Source organism: Sceloporus occidentalis, unplaced genomic scaffold, assembly GCF_023333645.1.
Source record: "Sceloporus occidentalis isolate IW3139 unplaced genomic scaffold, rSceOcc1.0.p SCAF_7, whole genome shotgun sequence".
NCBI classification, from domain to species: domain Eukaryota; kingdom Metazoa; phylum Chordata; class Lepidosauria; order Squamata; family Phrynosomatidae; genus Sceloporus; species Sceloporus occidentalis.
In genome coordinates this window covers 84179122-84200890 of record NW_028316987.1, presented here as the reverse complement: position 1 = coordinate 84200890, position 21769 = coordinate 84179122, and the positions used below count along the sequence as shown (strand labels likewise).

Genomic DNA, 21769 nt, shown 5'->3' with positions numbered 1-21769 from the left:
CTGTAAAAATCTTTGCTTGTTTAGAGGGCTGCTAACAGATGACATCCAAGAAAATGTCTAGAGAGTGCAAGGAACAGGACTGGAGAAAATAGGAGGTGAGAACCGTGAAGGTGAAAGAGGTGATCATGAGTTTCCAGTAACAGCTGGCAATTAATTTCTGCTATCGAGACTTTCACAATGTTGGCAGTGATACACTATCGTTTCAGCCTAAAGTCTTGTGATAACTCTTCATATTGACTCAAATTTCCTGTTCTGTGCAATATTTCATGCCTTTGCCATTTTTAACCAGTGTTTCTTCTCTCTCTGAAACAGGGCTCTCTACAGGCAGAATGAGGAAACTTGACAGAATGAGGAAACTACCTCAGATTACAGATATTGGAGGGAAACAGCCCCATACCAGTTCTTTCAAGGCCCCTGGCCATTCTTTCATGTTGGAGAGAGAGTTGCATGTGTCACACATTTTGTCCTATGCTCCTGAAATTAACCTGCTGCATTATGGTCTGGTGGAATACATTTTCTCTTCAGCAGTGTTGTAGTAAAATTCAGTTGTCTCAAACGGGATTATATCTGCAGTGTGTTTTGGACCTTAGTTATACTGGTGCCAGATAAACAGGAGTGTAAAATCAATACCTGAAGGTGTTAAGCAACTTGTATATCTAGTGTAATGCTCTGCCCATGCAGATCCATGTCCAGCTAACAATAGGTCTTTTCTACTCCTTTGAGCCCCATCCCAAACATCCCCAACTGTACCTGCCAACCTCTGGTTGCTTTCTTACTGGTGGTGATGGCAAGAAACAGGGAGGCAGGGCAGAGAAGGAAGAATTGGTTCATTTCAGCTCAGAGAGGGGAGGAAATAAATGTGTGCTCACAGAATGGAGTGGCCCCTTGGAGCTGTATTGCCTGAACCACCTCCTTCTTCCTCCCCTCAGCAAGGGACAGGACTACAGAACACCACTTTGTATTCCATCCAAAAAAAGATGTATGTGTGCATAAGCACATGTCACTAACAGGATTCTGGATGTAGTGTGATAAGAAACCATTATTTTAACTGAGGCTACATTTGCAAGGCAGAAATATTGCACTTTGACACCACTTAATCAGCTATTGCTCCATCCTATGAAATCCTGGGATTTGCAGTTTGCAGTGGCACCAGTTTTCTGACAGAGAAGACTAAATATCTCATGAAACTACAAACCCCTAAATTCCATAGCATTGAGCCACGGCAATTAAAGCAGTGTCAAACTGCATTATTATTTCTGCAGTGTAGATGCAGCCCAAAACCTCTTGTGATAGAGTAGAACTTCTTAATAAAGTGCACCTTGGCAACCTTTTATTCTTATTCCTTTTCGAAGTTGCTTCTTTTCCCCACATCAGGTACTCTGACAATTGGGTTTTTTAATGTGTGGGACTATTCTCACTTCTGCAGTCAGATTTGCACCCATTTATTTTGTGTGGAACCTGTCTGCTCTCTGTACAATGAGGAGTGGTGTTGCTGACAGAGAAGATATATTGCATTGGAAGATGAGCAAGGAGTTTATCACACAGGAGGAATTTTTCTAAATTTTGAATGAAAAGAAAGTGGGGCAAGAACGCATTCACGTGAATTCGCTAGTTCAGTGAATTTATGTGAATTCGAATTGCATTTGAATTGACTTCCCATTGCCCAAAAATAGCTTGCCATAGCCCAAAATTGCGTGTGATCACCTCTCACGCAATAACGTAAAACCCCATGATTGCGTTCGGACTGACTTCCCATTGCCCGAAATTGCGTGTGGTAGTCTATCACGCAATAACGTTAAACTCCATGATTGCATTCGGATTGCCATTGGATTATAGTTCCAATTTTCCTTGTCTGGTAATGTCCCAAGTAAATAAGCCCCTGAAGTCTGGGTGGCATTATGAGGTCCTGCATTGGTACTATCAGAATAGGTCTCTGCCTGTATGTGGCCCATAACTAGGCTTCTTTATTCCCAATGCTAACCCTATATATATATATATATATATATATATATATATATAATCAGCAAATTATATGCTTCGTATTTGCATGAAAAACTCCAGGATTGGATACAGCAAGAAAACATTCTTGCTGATGAGCAAGCTGGATTTAGAACAGGTCGAAGCACAGTTGGCCATGCAACATCTCTCAGAAAAGTATGCACCAGCTAATGAAGGTCTTCATACCGCATTCATAGACTTCAAGCAAGCTTTCGATTCAATCTCAAGGGGAAATCTTTGGAAAAAATTGGAATCTCATAATATCGATAAGAGATTGGTGGTGCTTATGAAGAAGCTTTACAAAAAGACCTATATGAAAGTCCAGTGTACCCCTGCTGGACATTTAACAAGAAAAATACCCACCTATGTTGGAGTAAGACACGGCTGCATACTAGCCCCTATCTTATTTAACTTCTATATCAACTCTTTAGTTCATCACTTGGAATCGATAGAATCCCACCCCCCTCGTTGAGTAGATAGGCCGATAACTGTGCTGTTATATGTCGATGATCTGGTGCTTCTATCACAGACAATAATAGGTCTGAGACGCCTCTTAAGCGCTCTTGCTACCTACTGTAAAGATGAACTGTTGACTATAAACTACAACAAAACAAAGGTTATGATATTTATGGCATCCCTTCACTGGCTCCCCCTCCCTTTCCGCATTCAGTATAAGCTCCTGCTGTCGACATTTAAAGCTCTCCATGGACTGGCCCCTCCTTACTTATCAGACCTTCTTTCTCCTCACCTTCCCACTCGGGCCCTCCGTTCTGGTAGTCAAGGTCTGCTATCTCAGCCCAGGATTTCCTCTGCCCCATCTCGGATTCGCCCCTTTTCACTTACTGCCCCTCACTCCTGGAAACTTCTTCCCCCACAATCAAGAGCCATCACTTCTTTAACCAGCTTCAAAATGGAGTTGAAAACCATCCTGTTCAGAGAAGCCTTCCCAGGCATTGCATAATTGTTGTTTACTATTTGATGTCCTTTTGGTGCCTGTTTATCAAACCATTTCCTGTATTGCTATGTACTGTATATGTATTATCCTACTTGAGAGTATGTATTTTCCCTGGAAGAAGATTAACAATCCATTATGAAGCCAAGCCCTCCCTCCAGTCCATCTGCCTTGGTCCAGGCCTTGGAGGTTGAGAGGAACTGCTGGACCTCTTACCCTTTCCCTCCACCACTCCCTTCTCCTTCTGTGTCATGTCTTTTTAGATTGTAAGCCCGAGGGCAGGGAACAGTCTAACTAAAAAGATTGTATGTACAGCGCTGTGTAAATTTACAGCGCTTCATAAATAAAGGTTAATAATAATAATAATAATAATAATAATAATAATAAGAAGAAGAAGAAGAAAAAGATCAAACATAAATGGCAGATCGACGGCCATCAAATAGATCAGGTTACCTCATACAAATACTTAGGGATAACCTTCCAGTCAACAGGATCATGGAATCTGCAAATGAAGCATGCCATCGCAAGTGCCCAAAGAAGCACCAAAGCACCTCTTTCCCTTTTCTATTCTAAACGTGGCCAATATGTCCCCGCAGCCATCCAAGTATTTGTCAGCAAAATAATTTCCCAGATGCTGTATGGATGTCAGGTGTACATGCTTAATGATTACAACTCATTCGAAGTAGCACAAACCAAATTTTTAAGATCAATTACAAGAATTTCAACATGCATCCCAAACTCAGGTTGGAAACAGGACAAATTTCTATGGAAGCCCAAATATTGATGCATACTGTGAATTTCTGGCTAAAGTTGACTTTTCTTCCCGTGGGACTTACGCCATTAATTTTGGCAGATACTTTTCAATCTAAATGGAAAAACTCTCTGACTACAACACTCCAAAATCTGGGACTCACAACTAATGCCCTTCAGTCTATGGAATATTCTAAAGCTAAAACAGCCATTATGCAGCGCATAAAGGACACAGAATTCCCAAACCATAGAACTCAGTCCACTATTTTTCTTATTGGGACAGTATAGGACCGCTTACTGTACCAAACTACATCACAAACCTATTGATCCCCAGATATAGAATAGCTTTCGCACTATCTAGATTAAACGTTCTTCCATCAGCATTACTGGAGGGTAAATTTAGTAAGACTTCTGTTCATGAGCGAACATGCCCCTGTAACTCAGGAGATATAGAAAATGTTGGACATGTATTATTTCACTGCCTTTTTTATGGCAGTGCTCACAGAGATTTGATAACTCCTATACTTTTGAACGTACCTGGGAGATCTGAAGCTTTTTATTTAAATTACCTATTATCAGACTGGAACTTGCATATAACTTATAAAGTGGCACAATTTTCTGCACTAGCAATCACTTGTAGGAAAAGAACAACTGATCAAAGTTAAACACATAATATTGTGTCATGTCTGGTAAAAATCTGATATCGCTAATCTACCTTTATTATTTTTATCTTAAGGGCGGAAGCCCATAAAGGTTTATTTTTATTTATTTTATTTTATTTTAAATGAAGCTATCTTAAATGTAACGGAAATGCATTATTTACATTTCTAGTTGGCAGATTTTTATCCCAAACAATCTTTTTATGTGTATTATTTTATTTTTCTACATTATATTTTATATTGATGCTGGTGTTTGACCATAATAATAATGAATTTCAATTTCATATCTGTGAACTTTTAGGGGATGAGCAACAGAAAGAAAACTGCAGTTTCATCCTGGAATTTGAATTCCATTTGTGGAAACCGACCAAAGGCCTTTCTCTTTTGCCCAAGTTAGGACTGCCTGGCTGTGTGCCTCCGATGCACAATTTGCCTTGCAGCAAAGGTGTTTCTCATCACTAAGTTACCTGTCAAAGTTTCTAAGCATTCACCCAAACCAAAAATAACATTTTAATATTTGGATGAATAAGGATTCAAGCTCGAACTCACCTCCCCTATAAACCCATGCTGTATAGTTTTATGTCGGCACCATCATCAAATACCTTTGCTTCATTTAAGTCCATCAAAACAAGCCGTAGAAGGCAGGGATTCCTCAGGCTCTGAGGCCTTTCATGGCTTGCATTGCTGCAAGGTAAAATTCTGTTCTCCGAATGACATGCCAGGCTTGACATCCCGGTCTTGCTTCCCCTGCAGGCTCAAGAAACTCAGCAAGCATGTAAGAACATAGAAAGCTGAAGTGAAGGTCTACCCTGAAAGTCTCTGAACAGGATTTTGCCTTGAAGCACCGAGTTTCATCTGGATCCCACTCACTCCCAGAGCTTTTTGAAGCAGCCACAGCTCTGAATGCAAGTGCAACACAACCAAATGTAGTTGGTATTCTGTGCACAGCTAGTGAGCTTGACTTTGTATATATATATTTTGTGTGGGTTTATATATAACTAGAGGCTTGCAGTAAAAGAAGTGCATACCCTCCAACTGTCCAATTGCAGTGACAGTTCTGTTGCTCTACTGTTTCAGCCGCTTTTGAAATGTCCCACTTTCTCCTCATTTCACTTCCCCCCTTTGGCACCACTTTACTTTAATTGCTGAAAAATGAGATCAAAGTGCAAAAGTAGGCTGCTCTTAGTTAATTCAACAGGGGGAGAGGCGAGGACATGACCTTCCCAGTAGACTCAGGCAAAAGCAAACTGCTGTAGGCTCTATTACCTTGTATATTGTTTCTCATTAATAATTGCCACCATGACTACTCTGATGTTGTTTGGGCACATGTATTCTGGTTTTCAGTTGTAAAATGTTGCAAGGTATAACAGTTTGAGTGTTGGGCTACGGCTCTGAAGACCAGGGTTTGAATCCCTGCTGAACTATAAAACCCACTGGTTAGGCTTAGGCAAGTCACACTCTCTCAGCTTCAGAGGATGGCAATGGCAAACCCGCTCTGAAGAAACTTGCCAAGAAAACCCCATGATAGGTTCTTGTGTTAGGGTCACTGTAAGTCAGAAATGACTTGAAGGCATGCAGCAACAGCAACAAATATATTTGTAACTGGAAGCTTGCTGTAAATGCATTGTTTGTATTGGAAGCTCAAATAAAATCATGAAATATGCCAATTTCCCCTCCACATTCTTAGCTTTAAAGAGGGGAGAGGAGGGGAGAGAAGAGAGAGACTACATCTGCACTGAAGAATTAATGCAGTTTGACACTGCTTTACCTACCAAGGTTTATTGTTGTTGTGTGCCTTCATGTTGTTTCCGACTTATGGTGACTCTAAGGCAAACCTATCATGGGTTTTTCTTTGCAAGATTTGTTCAGAAGAGGTTTTTGTTTAGTCCTTCCCTTGAGGCTGAGAGCATGTGACTTGCCCAAGATCATCCAGTGGGTTTCATGGACGAGAGAGAGAGAGAGAGAGAGAGAGAGAGAGACTGACTCTTGGCCACTCTGTTTTTAAAGTTAAGACCCCTCCTCTCGTCTTAAAATCCATCCACTAAAATTTGAGTAGTACAGTTGGCCCTCCACATTCGTGGCTGTGACGTTTGTGGATTTGATTATACGCTGAATGCTGTGCTCAAAGAGCCCATCGTGCACCTTGGAAGAACTGATGGGGCGTGTGCATGCTGTTGCCCGCTGCCCGCGGGTGTGAACCCCATTACTTCCTACCTTCCCTTACGCAGAGGGATCTGGAACAGATCCCTGCGTAAGAGGAGGGCCCTCTGTATGTTCTCTCTAAGAATCTCTAGGTCCTCCAGTGTGACTCTCTGGTTAACCTCTGCCAAAGGTCATGCTGGAGGACCTAGAGATTCTTAGAAAGACCACTTCTTTAGGTATTTGTAGGTCCCCTAGCACAATTCTGTGGTCAATATTCTGCATATGAGTTGCTCTGGAACACCTAGAGATTCCTACAGAAGTGATATGAACCGCCTTGATCATTGCGGAAAGGCGGTATACAAATAAAGCTTTTATTATTTATTATTATTATATCTCAGGTAAAAAATAGGGGTTTTTTTATTTGCGGTTTTTCCCACTTTAATGGGGGTACTGTGCCCCTAACCCCAGCGAATGGGGAGGGTCCACTGTATCCCTTTTTAAATGGGGAATATATATATTTCCTATGAAAATAGCAATGGCAGCAGCAATATTTTTCTTAAGTTTATCATAAACATACTATGACATTGCAGTAGTCCATCCAGTGACTGGAGTAGAGAGAAGACTTGCAGACTAATGTCAAGTGATATAACATGCATTACCTTTTGATAAACCCAGCAAAATGTGCCTCTTCAATAATGTGTTGTTATTGTGTGCCTTTAAGTCATTTCTGACTTGTAATGACCCTAAAGCAAACCTATTATGGGGGTTTCTTGGCAAGATTTATTCAGAGGTTTGCCTTTGCCATCCTCTGAGGCTGAGAGAGTGTGATTTGTCCAAGGTTGCCCAGTGGGTTTCAGGCCAAGCTGGGAATAGAACCTTGATCTCCAGACTCATAGTCCAACACTCAAACCAATATGCCAAGCTACTCCGTCTTTTATAAATAACTTTCTTAGGAGCACTGAGAATGCAAACTGCCAATGTTATTTGAAGCCTGAAAGCTCCCTGGCACAAGCCACAGGCCGAATGCTTTTTGGTATGGTGGAAACAAAATTTTAAATAGCCTAATGGAAGCAGCCAGGGTCATGAAGAGAGTTGATAAAATAGAACATAAACTGCACCAATGAGGGATTTAATTACCTGGGAAGCTAGCATGAACAGAGTATTCATGCAGAACTATTTCAGCAAAGGGAAGTCAGTGATTATTAATCCCCATTCTCCAAGGCTGCATTATTTATCTAGCAGAGCCTCAGGCCAACAAGAAGTTTTGCATGTTGGTGGATTGCGAGTATTTATTGGCAGCTTGTGAAGTGCTAGCAAATGTAGCAAAACAGCCCCTCTTTTTTTTTTTAAATTGCTTATTTGTGCCCTGAGAAGTGCATCTGCCATTCTGTCTGATGATAGAAATCATAATGGCACGAGGACCTATACCCATGGCCATCTCTGTTTGGGCATGTGGAAAATTCCAGAAGCGTGTCATCTTGCCTTAGTAGACTTGGAGAGAATCTGTGCATCTTCTATGAGTAACTGGAAAATGCCACTATAGACAGACATTTGCGCGGAACAGGGGATGGAAATAACATAATTCTGCCACAGTTTGGAGTGTGTGATTCCTACATGTTACAGAGAGAGAAAAAGATGATGCTATGTTCAGAGGAGTCCTTGTGTCATACACTTCGTTCTAACCTCGTCTCTGCTGTTCTGCTTCTAACATTCATTATTTGCTTCTACTATTTTCTGACTAGACCACTGTTTTCTTCAGAGATTGCTTAATAGGATCTGATGGATCCATAAGCCTTCCCTGCTTGCAAGAGCTACTCAATCTTTTCAGCTATGGAAAGTGAACTTCGCACACAGCTGGCCTGCCCTTTGCGTTCGAATCAATGCAGCAGCTCACATGTACAATGTATTTGCCTGACTGTCTGAACTGTGATTCACATACAAATCCTAGCCAAGATCCTAAGTTGGGTACTTATAGTGGTTATGGATACATAATTAAACTAATCCATGGTAGCCATCTTGGCCATGCAGTAAAATACAGTGGGCCCTTGCTGTCCACTGGGGTTTGGTGCCAGGACCCCTTGTGGAAACCAAAATCCATGGCTACTGGAGGCCCATTATATACAATGGAATAGTAAAATGGTGTCCCTTATATAAATTGGCAAAATCAAGATTTGCTTTTTGTGACTGTGAATATTTTCAAGCCGTGGTTGGTTGATTTTGTGCATATGGAGGACAGACTGTACAATACCATCCAACATGTGTAAAACAATGATTCCTTTATTGGAACAACCAAAAATACACAAAATGCATCATGCAAGTTTTTGAAGCTCCACTGGCTTCTCCATCAGCCAAAGGTATTAAAAAATAGACAGGAGAATGAAAAAAACGTGATGATGTTGGAGTCACAGGCCTACATTTTGACAAGATGTTATTTTTGCTGTTGTGTTAAGATGGCTGGATGGCCATCTGTCAGGGGTGCTTTGATTGTGTGTTCCTGCATGGCAGGGGAGTTAGACTGGATGGTCCTTGAGGTCTTTTCTAATTCTATGATTCTATGGTCTGAAGGGACATCCATGTAGGCAGTGGCCCTTCTCTCTTTGGCCATGTAGGGTCTGGGGGACAAAGGGTCGTAAAATGCATGAAATAAAATGTAAACTCCATTAAACTCCTGTGTGAAGCTACCTGCCCCTTTCTTAGAGACTGGAACTTCCCTCTTTGGGGTTTTTGCCTCCAACAAAGGTAAAGCCTTTTAAATTGGGACTGCATTTGGCAGGTTTTACCTATCCAGCACCTGAAGATTCTCCAGATGCAACAGTACAAAGACTTCTTGAGAAAGTCAAAGCTCTTTGCCTAAGAAAGGGGTGGGTAGCCTTACACAGGAGAGAAACAACCTGGATCTCAAAGGAAGTTTCTCCCCCTGATGTTAATAGATTTTAAAAGTTTATTTCCTACATGTTACAACTCTTTGTTTCCCACAGCCCACAGGGCCAAATTTTGCTGGCTGGGGTGTTGTCCAGCATCTTCTCAATAACAACAATTTATAAAGAAGCCCCCCCCTCCCCCATCTCTTTTGACTGGGATTTGGACTGGGTTTAAATCTTTTTTCCTCACTGCTGCTACGGTTGTTAGGCATGGCTCTAATTTTTTCAGCTCTCAGTTGCTATTTTTCTCCATTGTTATGATTTTATTGTATATTCTTTAGACCTCATTGCAAATCATATTGGAGGCCTCTGTGGATGAAAGGCAGAGCAGAAACCTTTGCATAACTTTATTGAAATTGCACTTTTCAAAGATATTTTTGACATAATTTTTACATACTAGACAAAATGGAAAAGCGCAATTTGTACTACACTGCAAACAGATGCTTTCAGATATTCCCTTATGTGTGATAGAGCTGACCAAGGAAAGGAGAATGCATGAACATGGAGCTCCCTATGGTGTGTTACAACAAAGCATAGTTTACTCTGACATTTGAATGAAGTTTCTGTTTCAAAGCAGAATAGCATATGCTAGATTAGAAAATGCCCAGTTATAGACTCACAGAAGCCTATAACCTATTGTTCGTTCTAATTAAAGTAGACCAATTTAATCAATTGAATTTAGTTATGTGTTCACTAGCCATTCAGCAATTGATTCAGTGCTTCTACGACAATTGGGACTAAACAACAAGATTTTAGCCAGAGCTGGAAGCGACTACAGAGTTAGCTGAGACTCTGAAGACCAAGGTTCGAGTCCCTGCTTGGCCATGAAAACCCACTGGTTGACCTCAGGCAAGTCACATACTCTCAGCCCTAGAAACCCCAATGATAGGTTTGCCTTAGGTTTGCCATACGTTGGAAATGACTTGAAGGCACACAACAACAACATAACACCAACTACAACACAGTCTCTTTATCAGAAGAGCATCCAACATCCAGCCCTGGCTTCAGCTGATGCCATTCTCCCACCAAAAAGCGCCTCTTTGTACTACAGTTCTAACTAGCCCTAGCCAACATGTATAATAGGAATTTTGGGACTTGTAGTTCAGAACATTTGCATGGAACCAGGTGAGGAGTGGAAAATGGTGTTATCTGTAGTACTGAATCACTTTGAATGTCCAGAACTAATATGTGAAGAAGTTTAGAAAGATGCAAATGGTCCTCTGGACAGGCGCACACCTTTCTGGTTACTAGGCAGCCCAAGAGAAACATGACTGAGCTCCTGAAAGTAGTTTTGCTAGGCCTTACTGCAATTGCCTAGCAATGACAAAGAGTTTTTCTCCCACTTGTGTGTGGACATGTGCTTGATGAAATTTGCCATTTTCCTTCTTAAATGTCCACACGGGGTCCTGTATGCCATAATCTGTGACGCCAGCGGAATAGATGAATTGAACTTGTTATGGTCGAGGGGGGGGGGGGGCTGCATCCTTCCCTATGTTCACTAGAGAAATGCATGGAAAACAAGCACACCATGGTTAGATTCACATTTGCTTAATGGTCTCCAGTTGTCAAGGTGGAAGAACTTTGCAAGGCATTGCATTTAAAAAAGTAAAAGAAAATGTTGACTACATGCCTCTGAGAAAGTTCTATTGGACTTACCCCAAAAAGTAATGAGAAATAAGATCTTACCATGTTGATAAAAAAAATCTGATGACTGAAATCTTGCATCAGACATGTAGTCACAACAAGGCTGTGCTCTGTCTCCCAATCTGACTTGAGAAACTCATCTTAAAATCTAAAACAACTGAACTGAAGGAGGGCACTGGCAAGTAGGGCATTGCGGGATGACACATCTAGCCCCCTCCTGCCCATGATGCGAATCTCTATCCTTTGTTACAGCTGTTTGGATTTTAAAGTGGGTTTTGGGGGCATTTTTGGTTGTCGCAATGGTCCCATAATTGTAAATATAAATCCCAAGCAGTTACGAGGTAATGTATGAGTGTGTTATATACCTTCAAGTCATTTCTGACTTATGTCTACCGTAAGGTTTTTCTTGGCAAGATTTGCTCAGAGGAGGTTTGCCACTGCCTTCCCCTGGGGCTGAGAGCATGTGACTTGCCCAAGGTCACCAGTGGATTTCATGTCCGAGTGAGAGTTGAGCCCAGTTCTCCAGAGTTGTAGTCCAGCGCTCAAACCACAACACCACACTGTCTCTGTATGAGGTCATAAGCTCAAGTGTATGACCAGGGGTGTCAATAGGAGTATAATAATAATAAATATAATAATAAAAGCTTATTTATATCCCGCCCCTTGAGGTCAATCGGGGCGGCTAACAACAATAAAATACAATACATTGTAGATCAAAATTCCCCCTTAAAAAATTATTAAATCAATTATAATTAAAACCAACTAATTAAACAACATTAACACATACACATTATTACAAGACAAACAAAACAAAACAAAACAAAACAAATAAAACAGTAAACTACGGTAGCATTTCCAAGGAGGACCTTAGGGACTCTCATAAGAACAGGGTTCCTGAGGCCAGGGTTATCTATTCCGGAAAGGCCTGCCAGAAGAGATCCGTCTTGACAGCCTTTTTAAAGCTGTCTAAAGATGTCAATTGACGGATCTCATCCGGCAGGTCGTTCCACAATCTGGGGGCGACAACAGAAAAAGCCCTCTGGGAGGTAGCCGAAAGCCTAGCTCTTTGAGGCTGCAGCAAATTCCTCCCAGAGGACCGGAGTGTGCGGGGAGGATTATATGGGAGGAGGCGGTCCCTGAGATAGTTTGGACCCAAGCCATTTAGGGCTTTAAAGGTGATAACCAACACCTTGTACTGGGCCCAGAAACTAATAGGCAGCCAGTGGAGGGACTTCAATACCGGAGTAATATGGTCCCTCCTCGATGTTCCTGACACTACTCTGGCCGCCATGTTCTGCACTAATTGCAGTTTCCGAATCAAGTACAAGGGTAGCCCCATGTAGAGTGCATTACAGAAATCTAGACGTGAGGTTACCAGTGCGTGTACAATAGTCTCGAGATCCCTTAGTTCCAGAAAAGGGCGCAGTTGGTGTTATCAGCCGAAGCTGATAACAGGTGCTCTTGACTGTCGCATTTACCTGATTTATCATCAGGAGCGATGTGTCAAGGAGCACCCCCAGACTGCGAACACAGTCACTAGAGGAGAGTGTGACCCCATCCAGGACTGGAGGTTGCAACCCAATTCTTGGTTTTGGGGCCGCTACCGTGAGCACCTCTGTCTTGTCCGGATTCAGTTTCAATCTGTTTTTCCTCATCCAGCCCATTACTGCGTGGAGGCATTCATTGAGAGAGGAGATGCCATTAGAATTCGAGGCCGACGAACAAGACACAGAGAAATAGATCTGGGTGTCATCAGTGTACTGATAACACCCAGCTCCATAACTCCGAATAATCTCACCCAGCGGCTTCATATAGATGTTAAATAACATCGGGGACAGTATAGCACCCTGTGGAACCCCACAGGTGAGCTCCCTTTTACTGGAGCAGCTGTCCCCGAGCAGCACCCTCTGGGATCTGCCCGAGAGGAAGGACCGGAACCACTGCAATGCAGTGCCTCCGATACCTAACCCCCTCAGGCGGTCCAAGAGGATGCCATGATCTATTGTGTCGAAAGCTGCTGAGAGGTCTAGGAGCACCAACAGGGTCACACTGCCCCTGTCGATGCTCAGACGCAGATCGTCGGTCAAGGCAACCATGGCAGTCTCAACCCCAAAGCCTGTCCTAAAGCCACTTTGAAATGGGTGTAGATAATCGGTTTCATCCAAGACAGCTTGGAGTTGAAGAGCAACCGCCCTCTCGATTACCTTGCTCAAGAATGGTAGCAAAGAGACTGGCCTATAGTTGTTCATATCCAGGGGGTCCTGGGAAGGTTTTTTCAGAAGCGGCCTAACAGCCGCTTCCTTCAGACAAGATGGAATATGGAGGCGGGTTTGTGTACTGCACCAGGTGACACCTTAGGGGTGGGTGAATAACCAGTGAGGCATTCGCTAACATCAGTCCCAAGACACCCAATAGCTGCTCTCCTCCACTGGCCTCCCTTTCTCACTTGCCCAGCAGTTGCACCAGATCTGGAATGGGCTGAAGCTGAAAGAGACAGAGTAATGGTCCATGGTCACCGAGGGAATTTTGTGTCTCAGCAGGGAATGGAACAAGGACACATCCTGACCTGGCACTCTAAACACTGCACCCTACTGCCTCTCCATTGGTTTTTATACCGTTCTTTCTTTCCTGTTTGTCCTGTGTTTTTTGTCTTAGGGGAGATAGAAGGAAGGTGAGTGAAACCGGCTAAAATAAAAATCGACCTCTCTTTCCTGTTAACCTGTTTGATACCTGCTTCTTGTTCCTTCACTTTTCAAGACATTTTGGCCTGTTACAGACGAGTGTAAAATACATCCTGGGGACGTACTAGGGTTAGGGAAAGTACGTGCCTTACGCACGCACCTAACCCTATTATGTCCCCAGGACGTACAAAATGGCGGTGCCCTATACACATAGGGGCCGCCATTACGATGTCATGAACGTTCCGCCTCCAAATGGGGCGGCGCGGACGTGACATCTTTGCGCCGCGCAAGGGCGCATAGAGCGCCCTTTCCGCGGCGCTAGAAGGAGCTCTGAAACGGAGCTCCTTCTGCGATTTGCATCGCTGGCGCATCCTTTAGACGGCTGCGCCAGCAACGCAAGGTTCTCCTCCTCCCTGCCGTCGTTGGGTGTCCTTGGGGCATGAAGCCCCAAGGACACCCCTTTCCAGGCCGCGGGGAAGTGGCCTTTTGCCGCTTTCCCGTGGCCTGGAAAGTGGCAGATCGGGGCCTCGGAGGCTGCCGCTCTAGCAGCTGAGGCCCTGATCCAGCGGGGAAAGGAGCACCTACAGGCCGCCCCAAAGGAGCAGTCTGTAACACGCCTTTGTTTCTTGTCTCTATTTGGTGACAAAGCGAAAAAATCCTCAGTTTGGAGCCAGAATGAATAAAGTTCAGGAAACAATAAAAGGCAACACAGGATGTTTTTTTCCTCTTGGCATTTTATTCACTTATAACAGAAACATTCACTTATCAGATATCACTGAAGTGCAATTTACAGAACTTAGCAGCAAATTCACACCTGTAAATTCAGATTTTTTTTGTTCATCTGTTTGTACAAATCTTACAAATGTACATCCATTCGTACAGTATTGCCATTCACTCATGCTCGCTATGTACACTGTCTTCCCTTTATAGAATTCCGGCTGAGGTGTCATTCTCCTGTGCTTCAAGAAATGGGGATATGAAACTGGGAATGGGTGCCACTGGAACATGTCAAGACATTACATGGGAAAGTGAACTCTGGGGTAGATTTTCAGACTCTGAAGGGACCAACCAACAGTAACACCAAGTACTCCAGGGCTTACAGTGGTGTTTTAAAAAGCTAGGAAAGGCTGCAGCAGTTTGCTTTTTCCTGAGCCATCTGTGCAAAGGGCAGTTTGGAAAAGTCACATTAATAAGTAAAATGGCACCAACTGAAGCTTTAATGTGGTCTACTGCAGTTTTGACTCTGGAAACTGTTTTCAAGGCTAAACAGCAGTGAGGATTATCATCATATTCTGACTTTCCTTCCATAGAGCTCCTCCATGGTCCACTGACTGACCCATCATTTTAACCTCACAATGACATTGTGAGGTAGGTCAGTGAGCCTAATTGTGAGTGGCCAATGGTGTTCCAGTGAGTGTCTCACCCAGGTAGAACTCCTTGGTCTAAGGTGCCACTAAAATAGATCCCCCGAGATTATCTATATGCCTAGGACCTACTTTGACCTTCTTTGGACTAGAACACATCGTTGTGAGAGGGACTGGTTCCTTCTCCCGCACATTTAAAACAACTCACCCCTGTGCATGGAAATCTAGTAGAGGAATGAGAAAGTTTTGAATCTTCTGTTGATGTGTGGGGAATTTTTGTTTTGTTTTGCAAGAGCTAGGAGATGAGGGAACATTTGAATGTGACCATCTATGTGCATTTGGAACCAGGTGAAATTTAAGAACATGCAGATTGGTGCATTGGTGATTCACCGAAATCAGTGGGATTTAAACTGCAACCCTGTGTGCCTTTACTTTGAAGCAAATATCAGTAGAAATTACTTCCAATTAAACATGCATAGGATTGGACTGCATAAGACACAAGTTAACTATTGTGATTTCATTCATTTCAACAAGCTTAGATTCTCACTTTCTCTGGATTCTGCCCCAAATCGTTCTCTCTCCACTACACCTAAACTCCACACCTTGGAATAAGGAATGAAATGATTCACATGACCTTCTGAAGACTTAAGACCTGGCATATCTCATTTTAGAAATTAGACACTTGCTAGCTAATATATTTGTCATTCCTACCTTATTGAAGCAAATTCAGGTCTTTTACTATTTCTAGTCTAAGGAGCTTTTTTTGGTAGTTAATAATGGAATGTATTATTTATTGAAAACATCTCGGTAAGGGGAGAGAGTTGTTTTTTTAAATCTAATTTAAAAATTCTAGTTTATCACAATAATTTATTTGTACAAGACACTATAGATACATCTTGCAATTTAATCTAAAAAATAAAAATTTCATCAAAATACTGTAGCTATTACTATTGTGTGGGCATTAATAAACAAATGCATTTACTGAATATGGCTCTCCAAATCTTATATAAGAGCATCTAACTTTACGGGCAAGAAAGAGGTGGAGTGTCAGGTAGATTCTATGGGAGAGGCAGTGAGAGTGTGCAGCGAGGGGATGGGGTGTGTGTGCTTGTGTTTGAAAAGTAATGCAGTTGGACAGCTCTAACCAGAAACACCAAGACAGATCACAGCTCAGGAGCAGCATGTTAATATACACACATTTCATTAAAACTACAAGTTTAAAAAGAAAACAGTAGTTCGATACCCGCAAATCCTGTGATTTGAAAAACAAAGTGAAACAAGAGCTTGCAGAAGTTCCTTCTTGGAGGCTACAGTACTCAGATGGCCCAGCCTCCTTGGCCTATGTCCATGCCATTCAGGGCATTCTGGAAGCTGTAGTCGCCCCAACAAGGGGCTTTTCAAAACTCTGAGCAAAAGTAGACAAAAGTTTGGGTAGAGGTTAATCCTAAATTGTACAGAGTGTCCCTAACATTTCTCTTTGGGGATCCTAAGTAGCAATTTTCGATGGCGTAAATAACTGTGGAGCTAATCTGCTCATTACAAAAACTTTCCACACGATATGCCCTGACCGATGGGAATAGTCCAGCATGTTACAAAAGAGCTCCAGATGGTGTACCCCAACTGCCCCAAGGATGTAGTCACATGGAGAAAGAACTGCATATGCATCCGTCAGCCAATGCCATCATGGGAATTGGGAGGCTGCGGATGTCTCCAAGGAAGGCTTGGTTCACAAGCAGCTGTTCTCCCCATGAATGGGTCCACAGGGATGCTTTAGTTCCAGTTCTTAATAGGACAATGTCATATTTATTTTGCATAAATTATTGTGCATCTGGAACAATCATCACAGTTGTGTGGACCCTTTCTCTGATAAAGCGAAATCCCACTCAGCCCTTCTCTTATCTGATTTCTAAGATTTTTTGTGGGCATTTCCTGCACACTTTCAATCTATCTTCATAGAAGTTAGGGCAAGAAACAGCTTTGCTTTAAAAAAAATCTAGGCAAGCAGAGATTAGCAAGAAGCTAAATTCTGGATCTAAGGAACATACAGGAGACAGAAGGGATGTGCAGACCATTTATTCTGATGTAACTAGGATTTCTCTTGCCAGTTCCAAGGTCCAGATCCTATATACTTTTGGCATACTGTAAATATATGCCAGTGGAGTTACACCAGATCCTACGGTTGCACAAGCAATTACACAATGAATCCCTTGAGCAATGATTGCCCACTAACTAAGTCAAAAGAAAAAGTGCTGTGTGTATGTATGTATGTATGTGTGTGTGTGTGTGCGCACGTGCACATGTGCGTGCTTGTGGAACAAATGCCTCTACCAGGGGATGCCCCATGCCACCTTTCAGCAAATGCAATGGTTTGCACATTGTTTTGTATGGGAAAACAGTACTCCAACAAGATTCTGGCTCAGGTGCTGGTGAGAGGGCAGTGAGTAGTTGGTCCTTTCCCTCCCAGAAGTCAGAGAAAAGGCTGAGAAATTCCCTCGTCCCAAGCTAGGCATGGGGAAATGCTATGGAATTGTCTCCATCCACACAAAAACAGCAGCAGAGCAAAGGGATTTTTTTGACAATCCACCATCACCTTTCTCATCACCCATTGTTGACCCAGTGGTGACTAAAGAAGCACATTCTCCCCCTAGGTTGTAGCAGTTTTAATTTTTTGCACCAACTGGCTCTACTTCAGTTGTTAAATTAGATTTGGAATGTTGAATGGCTTTAATATCTGATGTTCAGAAGATAGTCTTCACATAATAGGTACAGCTTCCAGAATGGAAGCCTGCTGAATATCCTTTAAACCAGAGTTTAGTTGTATGCATCAGAACTGTGGGTTGCACAGAACCTCTCCTATTATATGCTGTCAAAATTTACACATATGGAGTACAATCCACCCCATGCAATACACTTTGCTCTTATCATGACTGGAAGGCAAATCTGTAGTTCTTGGAAAAATACCACCCTCCTTCCCAGAACTGCAAATGTCTCCTGTATGCCTGGGCTTTGAGGAAGAATGGAACCATTGGTGTCTCTTTGTGGTACAAAGAGGTTACTCACTTGAGGTTATGGTTGGCTATACTCCACTGTTCTTGAAAATGAGCATGCCCAAAGCCTAGTGGGTGACAATGGGATGCTTTGTGCAATAGATCTGGTGCTGTATGTTGTGCAATAGGTGCTTTGTAAATTTGTAACTTTCAGTGATTTTGTGTGCTTTTTTTTTTGGTCCTATGTTGGGTGAGGTTTACAAGTGTCTCTGTTCTTTGTTTCCCAAGTTTCAGATAGTGGCACCTCAATAGTGGGTGGGACTGGATCTAGCCACCATGTACAAGCAACAAGTCCTGGAACTATATTTCTATTACAGCCAACATTTTTCTTGCTGGTTTTTTAAAAAAATATTCTGCTCAGAAGTAAGTGCCCAGAAACCTTTAATGCATACTTGCAGGCAGCAGCTTTTACTCAGAGCTCTCCTATTTTCTCTTTCTGGAGCAACAGGTGTCTTGGGATGTAATCACAAGAGTGTAGGCAGCAATCTCCCTATTCCTTAAACACATAGTGCTCAGCTTTTGCATTTTTAAGCACACTGATTCCAAAAGTGCCTGCATGTCTTTGCTACCTAGAAACATGCCTTGTTCTTCAACATTATTGCACAACAATGGAGGGGAACACAATTGGGGGTTTCCCCATTTTTTTGTTTTTGTTTTAGCCAGACGCAGGACCTGGTGTTGCCCAAAAAACAAATGTCACTTGGATAATTACAGCAATATGTAATGTGCTACAAACAAGGAACAAACAGTGAAGGTCATTTTTGTAACCTGGGCTTGTACATCCTTGAGAAGGGATGGGCATGGAAAAGCAGTTTCCTAAAGCAGTTCAGTGCATTAATCAGGACACATCTTATACTTAACACATTTTCCAATACAGGATTCGCAACTGAGTTGAGATACTTCTCCTGGAGGTAAGTCTCAGACTGCATTCGTCACGCTCTCGTCTCCTGCTGCGTACCTGCCCTTCTCTCTACAGTCAATTTGATGGGGTCATGTCACAGAGGTGCTGGATGATTCACACTGTTAGTAGGAACTGATCTTGCTCTGGGGGCTTTTTCACCCAAATGCCCAGGCCAGCTTTCTGAAATGCTTTGAACAGCTGCTGCTTGACGGACTGGTACGTGTGTGCCACTAACTTGGCCTCACTGTACACTGACGGCACATCTCCATGGCTTAGTATCCGTGTGCTCAGCTGCAAGGGAGGTGTGTAGAAGTGGGGAAGGAGGTGGGGAAGAGAAAAGGGAAAAATCCAAAATATATGAAAGAATAGTACAAACAACAGGCTTTTCTGCAATTGCACAGAATCATTACATCTGCATTTTACGATCCACAGATGAACTCTCCATAGACGTTAAGTATTAGATTCTGATTTTCAGTAACACTAATGTAGAAAGAGAAACTTGACAAGTGATACTTTCCACTGTGCAGAAATTCTGTTCTCATTACAAGGAGAATTTTAGAGCACCAATAAATAAAATACATTACACTGCTTGGAAGGAAGGTCAGGCTGGTATGCTGAAGTGGAATCCAATGCAATATGAAATTTGTGAAGTCGAAGGCTTTCATGGCTGGCATCCATAGTTTTTTGTGTTTTTTGGGGGGTTATGTGGCCATGTTCCAGAAAAGTTTCTTCCTGACGTTTCGCCAGCATCTGAAGATGCCAGCCACAGATGCTAGCGAAACGTCAGGAAGAAACTTTTCTGGAACATGGCCACATAGCCCAAAAAAACCCACAAAAAACAATATGAAATTTGTTGATGCTTTGTTTAAAAGACAATAGTTTCCCCAGACTTTGTATAGCTGACATCCTGTTAGTGACACTAGCAAGTGTAAATCCAACATATGCCTGCATATGTCTCTTTTTGGTTGTCACGGAGGCTGGTATTCTCTTCCTTGCTTTGTAATGAGCAAAGCTCCAACTCACTGTTAGCCTTTGCAGGCCATCCATGGTTCTTCACTGACTGATAGACAGCAGGGAGAAGCATTTGGCTATATCTCCATAGCTAGACATTACAATCAGCTGTTGAGACCTCCAGAGAACTCAAATGGATTTCAGTCTTTGTTATGGGGACACAGCCATGTACTTCTCTGATCTGTCGACTCTCCACCAGCAACTGAATGGCCATGGAGGAAGGCTGCAGAAGTAAATGCTGAGTATAGAGGGGTGCTAAGAAAAGGGAGACAGTGTACTTCCTCCTGTGGAATGTTTATGCTATGTTCTTCATTACATGATCTCAGCCTTTTTGGTTTTTTACATGTACAGTATATATTTTTCCAGACCCTTTAGACTTTGGAAAAAATGCAGACCCCTTTTCCCTTGCCCTATAGCTCCAGACCTTGTACATCTGTGTTGGCCGGTTGATCTGTTGTCATTATATCTGCAACCCAGACATTGCTAAGCAATTTTGGGGCTTGAAAACTTATTAAAATAGAAAAAAGTTGTGCGAAAGGCTGAGGCACTGGTCTAAACTGTATCAAGGATGGGGATTAAGAAACACTCCAGATGTTATTGGACTGAGCAGAGGGAGCTTGTAAGATGCAATCCAACAACATCTAGACAGCCACATGAAACCCATCTCTGAAATATATGTATCATAGTTATGGTTAGTGTATACACAGTTCCCTGATCTTGGAAAAATAACTTTTAAAGGAGCTCTCGGCCAGCGTGCACAACAACCATGCTGGATAGGGACTTTGGGAGCTGAAGTCCAAAGAAATACCTTTCTGAAGCTCTCACAGTTCCCACCACTCAAAAGGCCCTCAAGCTGTAACTGTTTCCTATGTGCAGCAGGCTGCATTCAAATTATATGTAACAGCACTGTTAAGTTTTTAAGGCCAGGATGAGGAGGAGTGAGAAGAACTGAATTCAGCTACCGCTAAAAGTAAAGGTTTCCCCTTTGACAAGGTTGTCAAGTTGTGTCCGACTGTAGGGGGTGGTGTTCATATCTGTTACTAAGCCAAAGTAGCCAGCATTGTCAAAGACAACTCTGTGAACAACTCTGGCCAGCATGATTGCACACAGCATTGTTACCTTCCCACCAAAGTGGTACCTATTTATCTACTTGCAGTTTTACATGCTTTTGAACTGCTAGGTTGGCAGAAACTGGGACTTGTGACAGGAGTTCACAGCACTTGGGCCTCGACCTGCCAACCTTGCAATTGTCAAAGTCAGCATCTTAACCACTGAGCCACTGCATCAGCTACCTCTACCTGTCTACAAATAGGCAATTCCTACTATTGTTGACAGTTGTTCTGGTCTTTGTACACAGATTCCCAACTACCTGGATTGAGCTTTTGATTCTTGAGAGGAACTTGCATACTGCACATGTCTACACACATGATTCCTCTTTTAACTAAGCTCAGATATATGGAGGCTTATTTCTGTGCATTTCTTGCTGGACTGGTATGCCGGGCTATTAATATATTATGATTTACATCTTCCTCTCTCAAGTTGGCAAAGCCAAATCCTTGCCTTCCAAGTTTTATTTTCTGGTAAGCCTCTTATACTGATATTGGATTTTCAAAACCTATATTTCTGTTCTTTGTGCAAATGGAGCTTATAGATAAAGCCAATCTATGCTGTCAGTCGGTTCTGGCTGCCTCAGTGCAGA

General features: G+C 42.5%; 1 protein-coding gene across 1 annotated transcript in view; it reads right to left on the bottom strand.

The window, feature by feature from the left end:
- Positions 1-14476: 14476 nt before the first annotated feature.
- Positions 14477-21769, bottom strand: part of ADARB2 (adenosine deaminase RNA specific B2 (inactive)) — a 455088-nt gene continuing 447795 nt past the window's right edge. The window contains exon 11 of the mRNA XM_089533515.1: positions 14477-19350. Coding sequence (XP_089389641.1) covers positions 19174-19350 — 177 coding nt within the window. The 3' untranslated portion in view covers positions 14477-19173. The remainder of the gene's footprint in view (positions 19351-21769) is intronic.